Source organism: Erithacus rubecula (assembly GCF_903797595.1).
Source record: "Erithacus rubecula genome assembly, chromosome: 29".
Taxonomy (NCBI): domain Eukaryota; kingdom Metazoa; phylum Chordata; class Aves; order Passeriformes; family Muscicapidae; genus Erithacus; species Erithacus rubecula.
The window spans coordinates 432,653-449,863 of NC_136681.1; the positions used below are offsets into that span (position 1 = coordinate 432,653).

Here is a 17,211-nt window from a genome sequence, read left to right on the forward strand (position 1 = left end):
GGGAGAGCTCATACAGAAGTACTTTGGTGTTTTTAAGCAGTTGCTGCCACAAACCTTTAGCCACAGACCCCCCATGTGAGACCTGCACCTGCTGCAAGCTGGCTTGGCATCAACAGAAAATGAACCACCAAATCCCCCAAATTCAGAGCTTTTACTGCATATTCTGACTATGCCACTGCTTTCATTTACCCTGAGTGTGTGTAGGCACACAGCACAGGTCCCAACTCTCCTGCATTTCTGCTCTGCCTCTCTGAGCTGTTTGTGTTTGATGGGAAGCACATCTGCAGAGAAGGCTCTGTCCTTACAAAGGATTTCCAGTTGGTGCTGGCAAAGTTCTGCACTGAGCCAGTTCAGGATTGGCTTTGGTGTTCATACAGATTTTTCCTGGCTCTGGACACTGTTCCCTTCCCTTGAGTTAGGCAGGGGTTTCTCTTCTGTCAATGGAACACATTTTGGTCCAAGCCCCTGACAGAGAAGCTGCAGGGGAGGATTGAGGTGCTTCCAGCTGGCATTGCCCAGGGACAGTGTTTGGGCTGTTTAATGAGGCCCCTGGGAGCAGGCTGGAGGTGCCAGGGTTTGCTTTGCCCTGGGGGCTGTTCCAGCTGCTGCTGCTCTGGATTCTCCCTGCCCATTGCCAAAATCCCTTCTGTGGCTCTTGGGCCACAGGCAGAAGTGACAGTGTTGATAAATATTACAAAGGTCTGCTCTGTTGATAGAAATTTCTTTGGTGGGTCTGTAGTCTCCTGCTTTAAACCTTTTGTTCCTCTTCTCTTGTCATCAGTGGGGCAAAGCTTTGCTGCAGGCTCTGGTTTGGGGCAGCTCTGGCTCTTTGCTGAGGGTGTCAATGCTGGGTGTGGGCACTGGAGGGCAAAGCAGTTCCACAGAGCAGCTCAGGAGCAGCAGCAGCTCTGCCTGTGGGTGGCTGCTCTGGTCAGAAATGCTCTGGTCAGACAGTTTCCTGGTCAGAAATTCCCTGATCAGACAATTCCCTGATCAGACAATTCTCTGATCAGAAATTCCCTGGTCAGACAATTCCCTGATCAGACAATTCCCTGGTCAGACAATTCCCTGGTCAGACAATTCCCTGGTCAGAAATTCCCTGGTCAGACAATTCCCTGATCAGAAATTCCCTGGTCAGACAATTCTCTGATCAGACAATTCTCTGATCAGAAATTCCCTGATCAGCTTTATTCCTGCCTCCTCCCTTCCAAACCTGGGCTGCTCCTCACAGGGAAAGCTGCCTGGGAAGGGTTTCCTGCGTGGAAAAAAATCCCTTAAAACTCACTAAAGTGAGTGGGAACAGTGTGTGCAGGGAGGAGGAAGGGAGGGAGGTGGGATTGGGATTGTTTGCACTCACAGGATCAGGAGATGGATCCTGGGTTTGGGTTGGAGGGGGCCTTAAAATCTTGTTCCACCTCCTTTGCCATGGGCAGGGAATCTCCTCCAGGTCTGATCTGAGCACTGCCAGGGATGGGAGGTTGTGACTCCCTGAGTGAAGATGAAAAGCTGCTGTTCTGCTTTTGGCTGTTTCTGAGGGTGGAGCTGATGCCCAGGTGGCCCTGCAGGGCCCTGGTGGTGCTGCAGCTCTTGGGAATTTGGGTGTGGAGGGGCCAGAGGGACCCCAGGGATGGGGGAAGTTCTGCAGCTGCAGGGCTCGAGCTCAGCATGGCACAGGGAAGGATCCCAGTGGGTTCCTGCAGCAGGGAAGCTCCAAAGGGAAGGGGAGGGAGGGGAGGTGCTGCCAGCTGGGGCTGGGGTGTGACAGGAAGGGTTTGCCTGTGTGGGGGTCACAGCCAGGGAGGTGGGATGTCCATGGGGATGGCCCTGGGCAGGACACTGGACACCCCCAGTGTTTGTATTTTAGGGGCTGCTTGGGTTTGGACAGGGCTCTGACCCTTAGCTGGACACCTGGGTGGGAATTTGATTTTCCCTGCCTGTCTGTAGCCCAGGTGAGAGTCAGGGGGAAGCACAGACCTGGGTTCTGCAGCCATGCTGTGGGACCACAATGGCTAAACCCACATTCCCTGAGTTAAACCCACATTCCCTGGGTGGAACACAATTCCCAGGTTAAACCCACATTCCCTGGGTTGAACAGACATTTTCTGGGTTAAACACAATTCCCAGGTTAAACCCACATTCCCTGGGCTCAGCAGTGCCCCTGAGCTGAGATCCTGCAGCAATCCCCCAAAACCTGGCTGTGAGATCCCAGTGTCCCATTGCAGGGAATGTCCCCTGTGTGCAGGGAATGTCCCATTGCAAGGAATGTCCCCTGTGTGCAGGGAATGTCCCATTCCAGGGAATGTCCCCTGTGTGCAGGGAGCCCCCAGCCCTCTGTCCCTTCTCCCCAGTGTGGGCCCATCCAGCCCAGTCCCAAAAAGCAGCAGCTGGGAGCCCCAGGGTGGCAGCTCTGTGCCCCTGCAATCCCTGTGCAATCCCTGTCCCCACCACTGGCTTCTTTCTCTGTGCATTGTTCTTTTGATTCCAGTTTTAGCTACACAAGGTAGAGTTGCCTTCCTTTGACTGAACGTTCGAATGTGAAATATTGTATATTTTAAAGTATTTACCCTATTTATATACTGTATGTTACTGTTAAATAAAGATAAATTCCATTATCTGGGGAGGAGTTTCATTCAGTGCTGTGGGATGCTCCAAGCTCCCATTCCCCCATTCCCTGCCCTGTAGTTCTCCTTCCCAAGGGATTTTCTGGAGAGCAAACCTGGCTGTGGCAGGGATTGGAGCTGAGCATGAACATTCCCTGTGGGATTTGTGTGACCCCAGGCTCATCCTGATCAATGATGAGGGAAGTGTTTGCACTGCTCCCCCCTGCAAAATCAGCTTGTTTTACCTCAAGATTTCACTGGGAATGTGAAAAACCCCCGAAAGTTCCACTTGCCATTCCTTCATTTCAACCCTTTCTCCTGACTTGCTGGGGGTCAGGAGGGCAGAATCCTCTGTTTACCCAGCAAGATGCTATTTTTAGCTCTGGTGTTATTTTGTCTTTTTTTTTTTTTTGACTTATCAGCTAAGCCAAAGCAGCCCCTCAGCTGCCTCTCAGGGCTTCCTGTCACTGCGTGGGCACTGCAGACAAATTCAGCCTCCAGCAGCAGCAGAGCTGGATGGAAACCATCGAGGTCCCACACTCACAGGGGCAGCAATATTCAGTATTCAGCAAGATGTGAAGCAAGGTGAGGGCTGGCCAAGCCTTTGGGGGTAAATCTGCCAGAAAAGGGCCCTGGGGTGCTCAGGTGCTGTGACACAGGCATTGGGACTGTGTGTGACAGTGCCAGGAGCAGGAGATGGCACAGCCCACCCAGTGCCAGCCCTTCAGCCAGGGCTCCCCTGCTTCCCCCATCCTGTGCCAATTTAACTTGGTTAAACCTGGAAAAGTGCAGATTCCCAGTGGGAAAAGTGCAGATTCCCCTTGGGAATCCTGGTGCTGGCTGTGCTCCAGCCCCAGGCAGGGTGAGCCTCAAACCCAGGCTGCCTCCCTGTGACCTGCTGTGGGAGATCCTGATGGAAGAAGATGAGAAAAAAACAACTTCAGGCGCTGAGATTTGCCTTTTTTAGGTCCTGCTGAGGTGTGGAAAGTTTAGATTGGCTATTGGGAGGGAATTGTTCCCTGTGAGGGTGGGCAGGGGCTGGATGGAATTCCCAGAGCAGCTCTGGCTGCCCCTGGATCCCTGGAAGTGCCCAAGGCCAGGCTGGACAGGGCTGGGAGCAGCTGGGACAGTGGGAGGTGTGGAAAGGGATGGAACTGGATCATTCCTCAGGTCCCTTCTAACCCAAACCAGTCTGGAATTCCATGGTTCAGCTCAGGAACAGGCTGCCCTGAGGGGTGGCTAAGAAAAAATTCAATCTGGTGTTGTCCTTCCCCAGTTCTGCCAGGTCCCTGAGCAGGAGGGGCTGAGGCAGCTCTGGGGGGCTCCCAGGGGCTGTTTGGGGTGCCAGGGAGTGCTGAGCTCTGTGGTGTGAGCACAGCCTTGGGCTGAGCTGCAGCTTTGGGCTCAAGCAGAGTTTCCGTTCTGGAGGAGGGGACGGGGCCGTGTGACATCCTGCCCTGGGCAAGGGCTGCAGAGACAGAGGGCAAAGAGGGGAACCACAGGGGATCCAGACTGCAGAGGGCAAAGAGGGGGAGCCCCTGGGGATCCAGACTGCAGAGGGCAAAGAGGGGAACCACAGGGGATCCAGGCTGCAGAGGGCAAAGAGGGGAACCACAGGGGATCCAGGCTGCAGAGGGCAAAGAGGGGAACCACAGGGGATCCAGGCTGAAGAGACTGGGAGGGCAAAGAGGGGGAGCCCCAGGGGATCCAGGCTGGGAGGGCAAAGAGGGGGAGCCCCAGGGGCTCCAGACTGGGAGGGCAAAGAGGGGGAGCCCCTGGGGCTCCTGCTGCTGCTGGGAGAGGCTGTGCTGGAGCAGAGCCTGGGCAGAGTTCAATGAACACAACAGGGATTTATTGAAAGGCTGTCAAAGATTCACCTTGGGCAGTGCAAGAGCCCAGCCATGGTTACACCCAGGATGGACTCAGAGTCAGGAGTTTCACACTTTTATCAGTTTGGGTCCATTCCCACACTGGGGTTCATTGTCCAGTTCCAGCTCCAGGTTCTGCAGTCCCACCCTCCCAGATTCTCTCCTCCATTCTCTCTGTTTGCCCTTTTTGGGGCTGGAGCTGCAGCGTGTCCTTGGTTCTGGGGCTGGGACAGGATTGTTGTGTGTGCCTGAGCTGGGAGCAGAGCTTGTGACACTTTGTATGGAGTTCAGTCACACACCAATGCAGTGCAGAACCTGGAAAATATAAAAACTAAACCTCAAGGCATTACTTAGCTGTCTGCAGATATTACTGAGAGTTAAAACTGGTGCTTAACCCAGGGCTCACTCAGGGCCCTCTGCTTGGAGTACAACAGAAATGGAGCCACTTGAGCAGTTTGGGCCCAGATCAGGGCTCTGGGTTAATCTTGTCAGGCTGGGGGAACATCCTGGGCTGCTCTGCTGTGAAATTCCACACTGTCATATTCTCTGCACTTTGGGCACTGGAATCTCTGAGATGGGGATCTCTGAGCTGGCTCCAATCACTGCCCAGAGCAACAAAGTCGTTTTTCAGCTGTGATTAACCCAAATGAAACCCAAATTAATAAACCCCAGCAAGCTCCAGGCACCCAGCACAGGCTCCAGCCCTTTCCTTTCCTCAGTTTAAGTTACAGCACTAAATAAAACCCCCCTTGCAGTGGTTCCTGGGCTGGGAATCACAACAGGAACAGGAATCACAACGTCCTTGCTCATCCCCCTGCTCTGTTCCTGCTTCTGCTCGGGGCAGCTTCCCTCTGCACAGGGCCTGGGCTTTCCCAGGAGGGGGAGATGGGGCTGGGGGCTCCCCCAGCCCTTGGGGATCCCTGCTGGGGCTGGGGGCTCAGAGCAGCTCCCATCAGTTGTGAGATTTGGTGGATGCAGTAATACTGAACAAGTTTGGGCCACAGTGACATGTCTGAACAAGTCCAAGCCTTATTTAGCTGTTTTTCTCCATATTTTACTGCCTAGTTGTTTTTCTGCATATTTTAGGTTTTCACACACTTAGTTGTATATTTCTTAGTTTAAACCAATGTTTATAACAAGTGCACAAAATGAGCCATTTTAAAATGTTTTTCTACAACTTTTTAAGACCCTTCAAAGCCGCTAAAATATAAATTGTGCTAAATCGAAAACCCCCCCCCAAAAACTAAAAAGGAAAATGCTAAAATAAAAAAACCCCAAAATAAAAGTTCTAAACATCCACCAATAATTGTACTTGAAGGGCTCGTGCAAGGTGCATGAACAACATAAAAGCACCAATCAAGAAATGCATGATTTCATGAACAGTAATCTTAAAATATAAAACTAGAGCTAAAAAATAAACAATGAATCAACTTCTGCATAATCATATTAATTTACTGTCCAAAAGTCCTGTTTCTCCCATAGGAGGAATCCATTTCCTGAGCTCAGGCACAGAGGGGATGCAAAGCTTTGGGAGAGCAAAACTGCAACTGCTGCAGCTCTGCTGCTTTTAGCTCTGCCTGCTTTAGGGTATTTGTGAAATTTATGTTAAAGTTTGGGTTAAATAAATTCAGGTTAAATATATGGAGGGAATTGGTCCCTGGGAGGGTGGGGAGGCCATGGGACAGGTTCAATGAGAAGCTTTGGCTGCCCCTGGATCCCTGGAGTGTCCAAGGCCAGGTTGGACAGGGCTGGGAGCAGCTGGGACAGTGGAAGGTGCCCCTGCCATGGCAGGGGTGGCACTGGTTGGGCTTTAAGGTCCCTCTGTCCTGGTTTAGAGGACAGGTGTCTGCCAATAAAGGCAGAAGCTTCTCTTTGAAATGGAGAATGTAAAACCCCTCCCTCTAAATTATTATAATTTTGAAATTAAGGGGCTCTCAGGCAAACGTATAGGAATTAGGAATAACAGTTCTTTACTGGGAAAATTAAAATAGAAATACAGTATTACAAAGAACAATCCCAAACCCTGCCAGAGTCAGAATCCAAGCTGACACCCGTCAGTCAGTCAGGGTGGTGGCACAGTCCCATTCCATGGTGCTGCATCCTCCTGCAGGGGCAGATGTGGTTCAGCTGGAGCAGTGCTCCTGGAGAAGGTGCAGTTTCCTCTGAAGCTCCAGGGATGATGAGGAAAGGTCTGGTTTTCCTCTGGAATTCAGTGGAAAGAAGGTGCTCTGCTGTCCAAAATCTCAGTTTTTATCTGGGTAGGAAATGTTTGGCTCCTCCCCTGGGTGGAGCATCTCCCAGTGGGATGATGTAATTTTATCAGTCATGCACTGGGACTCACTAGCCATGAACAGGAGATATCTCCTGGAGGGAGGATGGGCTGTGGAAAGATAAAGATGATTGCCCAGCTGGTTTAAAGATGGCCCATTAGCAGAGAATATGTGCCAGGAGATCAGGGTCACTGCCACACCCAGTTTTTAACAATGGCCCATTAACAGGAGATATCTCCCACAGGGATAAGAATCTCTGCCACACCCAGTTTTTAACAATGGCCCATTAGCAGGTGATACCTCCTGGATGAAGGGAGGGTCATGGGAAAGATAAAGATGATTGCCCAGCTGGTTTAATGATGGCCCATTAGCAGATAATGTGTGCCACAAATGGTGACAGAATACACATTTCTGGCCACTTCAACCCAACACACCCACCCACCCAACCCCTTCCGTGTCTCCAAGATCCCTTAATGCTCACTGCTCTGATTCCCATGGCCTTTCCTCCCCCAGCTGCCTCATTTCATCCCCATTTGGCATTTCTTTCGCCGCTGCAAAAACCTTCCATCAGCCATGGGGACAACCAGGAGAAATCAGAGCCCCCAGTGGCACAGAGGTCAGGCTGAGCCCTGAGCTGAGCCTTGCAGAGCCGGGCTGGGCTGTTGGTGCTCAGGCAGTGTCAGAGCCCAGCACTTCCTCAAATGCCCCGCGCGGCGCGGGGAGCGCCCGGGCTGGGCCGTGTCCCTGAGCCTGCACAGCCCGGCCTGAACTGCTGCATCACCTGGGAGCAGCCTGGGAGCCACAGCTGGGCTGCAAGGCACGGCAGGAAAGGGCTTTTCTGGGTTTTGCACAGCTGTTTCAGAGCAGGAAGCTCCGCAGGCACAGGAGCCTTCAGCGAGCTGCTGCTCGCTGGGGGAACCCACGGGACATCAGGGCCTGCTCCAGACCAGCTCCTGAACAAGCTCGCCTTGAAGGAAAAACAAAAAAAAAACCCAACCTTCCTGATCCACAATGTCCCTCAAGCTGCCACGGAACTGGGAATTCAACCTGAAGACGGATGCTGCAAAAATAGGTGAGTGAATTTATTCATGACAGTGAGTGTTCCTTTGTGCCCTCTGTGCCTGGGTGGGGGCAGGGCTGGGGGTGGCTCTGGCCAAGCTCAGCTGAGATTTTGGCTCTGGCACCTGGGGGGGACCTGGCCCCCAAGTGCCACTTTGGAGAGAGAGGAGATGGTTTGCAAATGATTTGCCAGAAGTGATTTACAGAGCTGTGGGAGCAGGGGGACAGGGCTGCTGCCCCCCAAAATCCAGGTTTGGGAGGGTTTAAACCAGTCAGGCTGGTTGTGGTGGCTGCAGGAGGGGAGGCTCAGCCCGGGGATGTGGCTCAGGCCACCCTGGCTCAGGTGTCCCAGCCCCTCTGGCATCAGTGGCGTCCTCTTGGGGTGCTGAGGGGCTCCTGGCACCTCCTGACCCCCCTCCTGCCCCTGGCCAGGCTCTGCAGGGCTCTCACCCACCCCAGGATCCCCCCCCAGCATGGAAACCACGGGAGAATCCCTTTGGGAAGGGCTGTGGGGTCCCTGGTGGGCTCTGAGCACAGAGCCCCAGAGCCTGGGGTGGGTCAGGCATTCAGGGTGGATCATTTGGGGTGGATTTGGGGTGGTGCTGCTGTGTCAGGGAGGGCTGCAGAGCCCAGGCCATCCATGCTCCTGGCACTGGTGCCAAAACGTGGCCAGGGCCACTCTGGGGCTGGATTTGTCCCCAGAGCAGAGGTTGGACCCAGCTGCTCTCTGCCAGGCAGGGGTGGCCTGGCTGGATTTTCCTGCAAAGGCAACTTGGATTTGTGCCTGAAGCCACTTTTATCAGGGTGGCCAAACCATTCCTGGCACACAAAGACCCAGATTAAGGGATGGAAGCCCCAAATGGAGGAATGAAAATCCCAAATGGAGGAATGAAGGCCCCACATGGAGGAATGAAAGCCTCAAATGGAGGAATGAAAATCCCAAATGTGCAAGATGAGAGCTGGGATGGCCCAGCTCTCTCCCTCTCTCAGGGGGAGAAATCCCCACAGGATTATCACAGAAGCATCCTGGACTCCTGAACTGCTCATTGTTAGGATAAATAATCTTTTTTTTTGCCCAGAGGCTGTGGAGCAGTGGGTGAAGTCAATCAGCAGCTCAGAAGAAAAGGCTGGGGGAGACACCAAGGGTTCTGGGGAGATGGGACAGAGGCTTGAGCCTGTGTTGGTACCAGGAATTGCTGTTTTTCATGGAAATCTGCTTGTGATGAAATCCCTGGTGCTTTTTGCAGCTTCCAGCTGCTGGATGAGTGTGTGAATGTGTGAGTTTGTGTGTTTGTGTGTTTATGTGTTTGTGTGTTTGTGTGTTTATGTGTTTGTGAGTTTGTGTGTTTGTGTGTTTGTGTATTTGTGAGTTTGTGAGTTTGTGTGTTTGTGTGTTTGTGAGTTTGTGTGTTTGTGTGTTTGTGAGTTTGTGTGTTTGTGAGTTTGTTTGTGTGTTTGTGTGTGTGTTTATGCGTTTGTAAGTTTGTGAGTTTGTTTGTGTGTTTGTGAATTTGTGTGTTTTTGTGTGTTTGTGTCTGTGCACTGTCTCCTGGGCTGCTGTGACTTTGTTTGCAGAAATGTAGAGTCACATTTGCAAATCTTTGCCATATTTGCAAATTGCCACCGCCCTCGTTGGCTCCTCCTGGCCTGGGGACACTTCCCCCTCCTCACCCCCAGCATTTGGAAACCCCAGAGAGCTGCAGGGCTCTATTTCCGTGAAACAGAAACTCCCTGGTGAAGTCTTTCACTGGATTTCCATTGCCCAGGTCCCTCCCCTGGGGCAGGGGGTGCTGGGGGTCCTGCCCAGGACAGGCTCTGCCCAGGGGCCAGTGCTGGTGGTGGCCCCTCTGCCCTTTCTCCTGGCTCCCTCTGGCTGCTGTTTTTGGGGAGAGGGCAGCAGGACAGGGGCAGCTGTCCCTGCTGGAGGTGCTGGGTGCAGGGGGAGCAGGGAGGATGTTTTGGAGGAAATGCCCAACCCAGAGGCCGTTGGTGCAGGAAACGCTTTGGGGGCACCACCAAGGGGGTTTCTTGTTTTGGGGGATTTGGGGAGGGGAAGTGGGAACACCCCTGAACTGAGCCAAGAGTTTCCCACCTCAGGAAATCCCCACGTGCAGACCCCAGGGAGGCCAAATTCCCCTCAGCCAGGGCATCATTTTTGCCTTGCAGCTGTAAATGAAACTGCCCAGCTGGGCTGGCTCTGGGGGGCTGCAGTGCCTGGTCCAGAGGCAGAAATCCCATCTGGATGTGATCCCTGCAAGGCTTTTGCTGTCACAGAGATGCCACCAGCCCTGGCACCATGCAAAGGGGACAGGGACACTGCTCTGCCCACTGCCAACCCACAATGGTGTTTGGAGACTTTCCAGCCTCATAAATGTGAGTTCTGCTCCACTGGGGCCACCAGGCTGTCCCAGAGCAAAGCTGTGACCTCCAAACTGTTCAGGTCACTCTGCTGCTCTGGGGAGGGCACAAAACCCAAACAGCCCCATCAAAAACAAACAAACTGCCCAAAACACAGCGTTAATGATTTTGTTCTCACTTGCAAGACAATTCCTCCCACGCAGGAAAAAGGAAGCAGCGACTGCAGCCACTTCCTTTGTGAACTGGGGCCAGTGCTGACAGCAGAGCTCGGGGCTGAGAGCCTCTGCTGTGTCGGTCTGTGCCACCCTGTGTCCCTCTGTCCCTCTGCTGTGTCCCTCTGTCCCTCTGCTGTGTCGGTCTGTGCCACCCTGTGTCCCTCTGTCCCTCTGCTGTGTCCCTCTGTCCCTCTGCTGTGTCCCTCTGTCCCCACTCCCGTGTCCCTCTGACCCTCTGCTGTGTCCCTGTGTCCCCACTCCTGTGTCCCTGTGTCCCTCTGCTGTGTCCCTGTGTCCCCTCTACTGTGTTGGTCTGTGCCACTCCTGTGTCCCTCTGTCTCCTCTGCTGTGTCCCTCTGTCTCCTCTGCTGTGTCCCTGTGTCCCCTCTACTGTGTTGGTCTGTGCCACTCCTGTGTCCCTGTGTCCCCTCTGCTGTGTCCCTGTGTCCCTCTGCTGTGTTGGTCTGTGCCACTCCTCCGTCCCTCTGCTGTGTCCCTCTGTCCCTGCACCCCGTGTCTCTGTCCCCACTCCTGTGTCCTTCTGTTCCCACTCCTGTCCTTTCTGCTGTGTCCCTCTGTCCCTTCTGCTGTGTCCCTGTGTGCCACTCCTGTGTCCCTCTGTCCCCATTCCCTGTGTCCCCGTTCCGTGTCCCTGTCCCCATTCCCTGTGTCCCTGTCCTCACAGCTGTCCCTGTGTCCCCACACCCTGTGTTCCCATTCCTTGTCCCTACACCGTGTCCCCGTTCTCTGTCCCCATTCCCTGTGTCCCTGTCCCCATTTCGTGTCCCTGTCCCCACTCCCTGTGTCCCTGTCCCCATTCCCAGTGTCCCCATTCCCTCTGTCCCTGTCCCCATAGCCACGTCTCTGTCCCCATTCCCTGTGTCCCCACAGCCGTGTTCCCGTTCCCTGTCCCCATTCCGTGTCTCTGTCCCCATTCCCAGTGTCCCCGTTCCCTGCCCCCATTCCATGTCCCTGTCACCATTCCCTGTCCCCATTCCGTGTCCCTGTCCCCGCAGCCCGCTCCCCAGTGTCATGAGTGCCGATCCCTGCTCCCAGCCCTGCTCCCCTGTTCTGTGTGTCCCTGTCCCCATTCCCTGTCCCCATTCCATGTCCCCATTCCATGTCCTGTCCCCGCAGCCCGCTCCCGCAGTGTCATGAGTGCCGATCCCTGCTCCCAGCCCTGCTCCCCTGTTCCCTGTCCCCATTCCGTGTGTCCCTGTCCCCATTCCCAGTGTCCCCGTTCCCTGCCCCCATTCCGTGTCCCTGTCCCCGCAGCCCGCTCCCGCAGTGTCATGAGTGCCGATCCCTGCTCCCAGCCCTGCTCCCCTGTTCCCTGTCCCCATTCCATGTCCCCATTCCGTGTCCCTGTCCCCATTCCGTGTCCTGTCCCCGCAGCCCGCTCCCGCAGTGTCATGAGTGCCGATCCCTGCTCCCAGCCCTGCTCCCCTGTTCCCTGTCCCCATTCCATGTCCCCATTCCATGTCCCCATTCCGTGTCCTGTCCCCGCAGCCCGCTCCCGCAGTGTCATGAGTGCCGATCCCTGCTCCCAGCCCTGCTCCCCTGTTCTGTGTGTCCTTGTCCCCATGTCCCTGTCCCCATTCCATGTCCCCATTCCGTGTCCCTGTTCCCATTCCATGTCCTGTCCCCGCAGCCCGCTCCCGCAGTGTCATGAGTGCCGATCCCTGCTCCCAGCCTTGCTCCCCTGTTCCCTGTCCCCATTCCATGTCCCCATTCCATGTCCTGTCCCCGCAGCCCGCTCCCGCAGTGTCATGAGTGCCGATCCCTGCTCCCAGCCCTGCTCCCCTGTTCTGTGTGTCCTTGTCCCCATGTCCCTGTCCCCATTCCATGTCCCCATTCCGTGTCCCTGTCCCCATTCCATGTCCTGTCCCCGCAGCCCGCTCCCGCAGTGTCATGAGTGCCGATCCCTGCTCCCAGCCCTGCCCGCGGCCGCTCAAGCTGGGCTGGCTGCGCAAGCAGCGCTCCATCGTCAAGAACTGGCAGCTGCGCTTCTTCGTGCTGCAGGGACAGCAGCTGCTCTACTACAAGGACGAGGACGATGCCAAGCCCCAGGTAGGGCCGGGCCAGGTCCCCGTCACCCGGGCTGGGCATTTCGGGCTGAGGGCGGTGCCAGGAGAGGCTGAGCTGGGCAGAGTTCAATGAACACCACAGGGATTTATTGAAAGCTGTCAGATTCTCCTTGGGCAGCGCAGCAGCCCGGCCGTGGCTCCGCCCAAGAGGGACTCAGAGTCACGAGTTTCACACTTTTATCAGTTTGGTCTGTTGCTGTTGCAGGCCCAGGGAAGATCTTAAGGATTTTTGCAGTCCAACTTTCTCAGGCTCAGCTAGAGACCTTTCTCTACTGTAAACATAAGTGAAAGAAATATAACAAAAGATAAACACCTGTTGAATCCATGAGAAAGCCTGGGATGAGAGGTGTTTCCTTCTCTGACCAGTGAATCTTTTCTATTTTGTTTTGCACAAAGTTTATTATTTAAAGCCATGGTTTTCTTCAATGAATTGCTCTTTCTTGCTGCATGCAAGAGGGGTGATGTTCCTGTGCTCTCTCACCACTCTGTAACCCACACAGTAACATTGGTCCATACCTACATTGGGGTTCATTGTCCAGTTCCAGCTCCAGGTTCTGCAGTCCCACCCTCCCAGATTCTCTCCTCCATTCTCTCTATTTGCACTTTTTGGGGCGGGAGCTGCAGCGTGTCCTTGGTTCTGGGGTTGGACAGGATTGTTGTGTCTGCCTGAGCTGGGAGCAGAGCTTGTGACACTTTGTATGGAGTGAAGAATCTGGGAAATATAAAAGCTGAACCTCAAGGCATCATCCCCCCTGTAGGCAACTGGGGGTGTCCAACTGGGGAGAAGCTTTGGGGTGATTTAATTGTGACCTCCCAGTGCCTGGAAGGAGCAGAACAGAAAGATGGGAGAGACTTCACCAGGGCAAGGGGGAATGGTTTACACTGCAGAGGGCAGGGATGAGGGATTTTGGGAAGGAATTCCTGGCTGGGAGGGTGAGGAGGGGCTGGGATGGAATTCCCAGAGCAGCTGTGGCTGCTCCATCCCTGGCAGTGCCCAAGGCCAGGCTGGAGCACCTGGGACAGTGGGACTGTCCCTGCCATGGCAGGGCTGGCACTGGATGAGCTTTTCCCACCCAAACCTTTCTGGAATTCTGTAATTCCATAAAATGTTTTGGGATGGGTATTAATGGAGTTTTCTGACTCTGGGCAGTAACAGAGATGGAAGGTGCTGATCAGGAACTGCATTGATGCATTTCAATTCCTCAGGTCCCTCAGAGCCCAACTGGGGAACTGGGAAAGCTCAGTCCAGTCACCAACTGGGCACTGTTACCATTCCCTGGGAGAACAAATTATATTTTATTCTGTATATTTTAAAATTTTATATTTTATATTTATATTTTGCTTTATTTAAAATTATATTTTATTTTGCATTTAATATTTTATTTTTAAATTTTACATTATATCTTATCTATCTTATCTTATCTTGTCATCTTATCTTTTTTCTTTTATTTTCTTTTACTTTATTTTCCCATCATTTTCTCCATTTTAACTCACTATTAGAGTATCCACCACCTTTTCCTCCTTTGGAGAAATTCCAGGGAAAATTCCCCTCTACTGGAAAACCTGTTCCCTCTACAAGATTTAAAAATAATAATAATTTTAATAATAATATCTTGGTAACCTCTACAAAGTGCTGCCAGCAGCAAAACTCCTCTCAAGACAGAAAAACCCTCCCAAGGGGGAGGTGATGAGTGGATCCTCGGGGTGGGAGCCTGGTGGGTCCAGCCCCCATTTCCAGGGTGATGGGATGTGGGAACAGAACATTTTCATGGCACTTCTGGCAGCACCCAGCCCTGCTTGGTGCCTTCAGGAGGCTGAAATTGCTGAGAAATTTCATTTCCTGCCCCTTGAGGCCTCCAGGCTGAGTCAGCTCAGCCCCTCCACCCACAGCCAGGGGGAGGAAGGACCACCAGAAATTGCTGTTTTTCACTTTATTTATTCATTTCCCATTTCTTTTCTCCTTTTTCTCTACTCCTCTCCTCCCAGCTTTGGGCTGGTTTTTGGGTTTAAGTGATCCTGTGCTAAAGGAACACTTTCCTGCCCCTGCCCAGCAGAAACACGATGTCCTGGGGTTCCCCCAAGTCCATTCTCCTCTGTTCTCTCTTCTTCCACTCCCAACAAGGTCTAAATTGCATGAGATGTGAGAAAAAAATAGGAAAGAGCAAAATAACCTGTTTTCTTCTTCTGAGAATCACTCCACTGGAAAAAATATCCTTTAATCAGTGGCCCTTATTGCCTAACAGGTCACTGTGGGGTATCTGCAGGAGCAGATGTGTAAATTGGCAGCTCTGCCAGCCTGGGGACACTGTGGCCCTGCAGGGGTGGCACTCAGGGCTTTGCTCTGCTCTGTCCTAGGGCTGCCTGTCCCTGCAGGGCAGCACCATCAAGGTGGTGGCCACAAACCCAGAGGAAGGAGGGAAATTCATCTTTGAAATCGTCCCAGGTGAGGATGCCTTCCTCCTCCTCCTCCTCCTTCTCCTCCTCCTCCTCTTTCTCCTCCTCCTCCTCCTCCTCCTCCTCCTTCTCCTCGGCACAGTCACAGATGTTAAAATCCGTGATGAGTTTTGGTGTAAAGTCCCAGATGGAAGGTCCTGGAGGTCCTGGTGGGGCCAATGTCACTGCAGCAGCTCCTGTCTTGTCCTTGGGTGATGACAGTGAGCAAAAGCAAAAGGAAAAGCAATGGCAGGAAAAGCAGAAAGGCACCAGTTCTCCCCAGTACAAACTCTTATTTATACAGGATCTTCTCAACAAGCTGAAACACAAACTCAGAGCACACTCCTTAACCTACTGGAATTCTAATTTCTTGACACACCAGGTTACATATAAACCATGCATATGGTCTGTCTTGTTCTATCTGGAAAATGTAAGCAATATTCTTACTGTAGTTCTATTATGTCTAAAACTACATCCCTGGAGCCTCCACTGAGAACAGTGGTGTGTTTTTCAACCTTCACCAGAACTCGCACTGTTACTCTGCCATTTGAAACTTTTCACTTACTAAAAGCACCAAACTAAAAACTGATTTCTTCATGAAGAGTTCAGAGACCCACACTGACCCCACCAAGACCCGGGGCTGGGCAGAGCCCAGGGTGAGCAGCAGCTGCAGCTGCAGCACTTTCTGTTCCTTCCTTGCAGATCTCAGAGTGGGAAACGCCAAAGCTCCTCTTGCCCTGCAGCCGGCGGGGCTCAGAGGAGCTTGGAGAAAGGCAAGCAGCAGGATGATGTGTTTGGCTGTGTTTTGCTGTGTTTTGCTGTGTGCAGGGGCGGCAGGGGAGCCGGGCCGGGCAGGGCAGGACCCGTGTGTGCTGATGGCCAGCTCGCAGGCGGAGATGGACGAGTGGGTCAAATCCATCCGCAGGGCGCTGGGCTCGGCTGCTGGAGGTACAGCGGGACAGGGGCAGCGCCCCGGGGCTCTGCTGCACTGCTGGGGAGCCTTTGGCTCAGAAACCCCCGGGGAGTGGGGAGTGTCCCTTGTGGCTGCTGCAAACGGGCTGAGAGAGCCAAGCCTGGGTGAACATTGCTGGGCTGGCTTCATCTGCCTTTGTTAACTCCCTCCTGAGCCTTTGGACCTCGAAAACTTTCTTGAGAACAGCTCCCATTCAGGGATAAAAATGTTGTATTTCACCTGCCAGCCCCCTGGCTTTGCTTTTCCTGCTCAGCCCATCCTTTCTGCCCCATTTGCTCTCCAGAGCTCCCCACCCTCCCAGCTGGGAATTTCTTGCCAATATCCCATCTAAATCTCTCCTCCTTCATCTCAAAGCCATTCCCTGTGTCCTGTCCCTCCACCCCCTGTCCCCAGTCCCTCTCCTGCCCTCCTGGAAGGGGCTCTGAGCTCTCCTTGGATCCTTCCCTTCTCCAGGCTGGACACCCCCAGCTCTCCCAGCCTGTTTTTCCTTTTTTTCCCCTCTGCATTCCTGAGTTTTTCTGCCTCCAAACCAGACCAGGCTGTGCCCTGGGGGAGGCAGCATCACCCAGTGAAAGGAGCATTGAGCCAGGAGTTTCCAGGGCATTGTCCCAGCTGGCTCTAATATTTCATGACAGCTCTGCCCCTGATCCTTTTTAAGCTCAGGAGGCTGTTGGTCTCTTGCAGCTCAATTAAGTGACACTCCCTGAAAGAAAATGTAAATTTATAGCAGCACAGAGGACAGCAGAGAAGTCAGGGACTATGGAGCTGCATTTTATGTCAATACACATAACAGATCCCAAAATTTGAGGGTTTGGGCTTCAGTCTAAGCTGAGGCAAGATGAGTTTTTAGAGGAACCCCTGCATGGGGGAGGTTTTGGTCAGAGCCCACGTGGGAGCAGCCCCATGGCCCAGGTCCTGTGAACTTGTTGCACACCAAGAAGCAGAAAAGCTGCAGAGTGTGAAGAAAACAGCAAAAGCATCTCCAAATTCTCAGTGTGGTTTTACAGGGTTGGCTGACACTCCCACAGCCCCGGGGAGGTGTCCCCAGAGCAGCAAATCTGCAGTGAAATAACCAATTCAACACCAGCTACCAAAGCAGAGAGGAAAAAAAAAAAAGAGAGAGAGAGATATTTGCTCCTCGTGTGTACAGGGACAGGTTTATGGTCATTATTTATAACTCTGACCAGGTGACAAATGAGAAGCTCCAGGAGCAGGCAGGTGCTGACAAACCTGGATGTTCCAGGTGAGCTTCTGCTCTGCATTCCCATTCTGGGAATGATTTCAGCCTTCAGAGCAGGAGGTGAGCACAGCACAGGAACGCTGCTCAGGCAGGAACGTGGCAGAGGAG

General features: G+C 53.3%; 1 protein-coding gene across 2 annotated transcripts in view; it reads left to right on the forward strand.

Moving 5' to 3' along the window:
* Positions 1-7,720: 7,720 nt before the first annotated feature.
* The window catches only part of ARHGAP25 (Rho GTPase activating protein 25), a 29,106-nt gene continuing 19,615 nt past the window's right edge, over positions 7,721-17,211 (forward strand). The window contains exons 1-4 of one of the 2 annotated variants that reach the window (XM_079329028.1): positions 7,721-7,810; positions 12,265-12,440; positions 14,813-14,900; positions 15,719-15,838. In XM_079329028.1, coding sequence (XP_079185154.1) covers positions 7,750-7,810; positions 12,265-12,440; positions 14,813-14,900; positions 15,719-15,838 — 445 coding nt within the window. In that variant the 5' untranslated portion in view covers positions 7,721-7,749. Of the gene's footprint in view, positions 7,811-10,858; positions 10,866-12,263; positions 12,441-14,812; positions 14,901-15,718; positions 15,839-17,211 lie in introns of those variants that run through there. The other variant, XM_079329029.1, reaches the window with a different exon arrangement.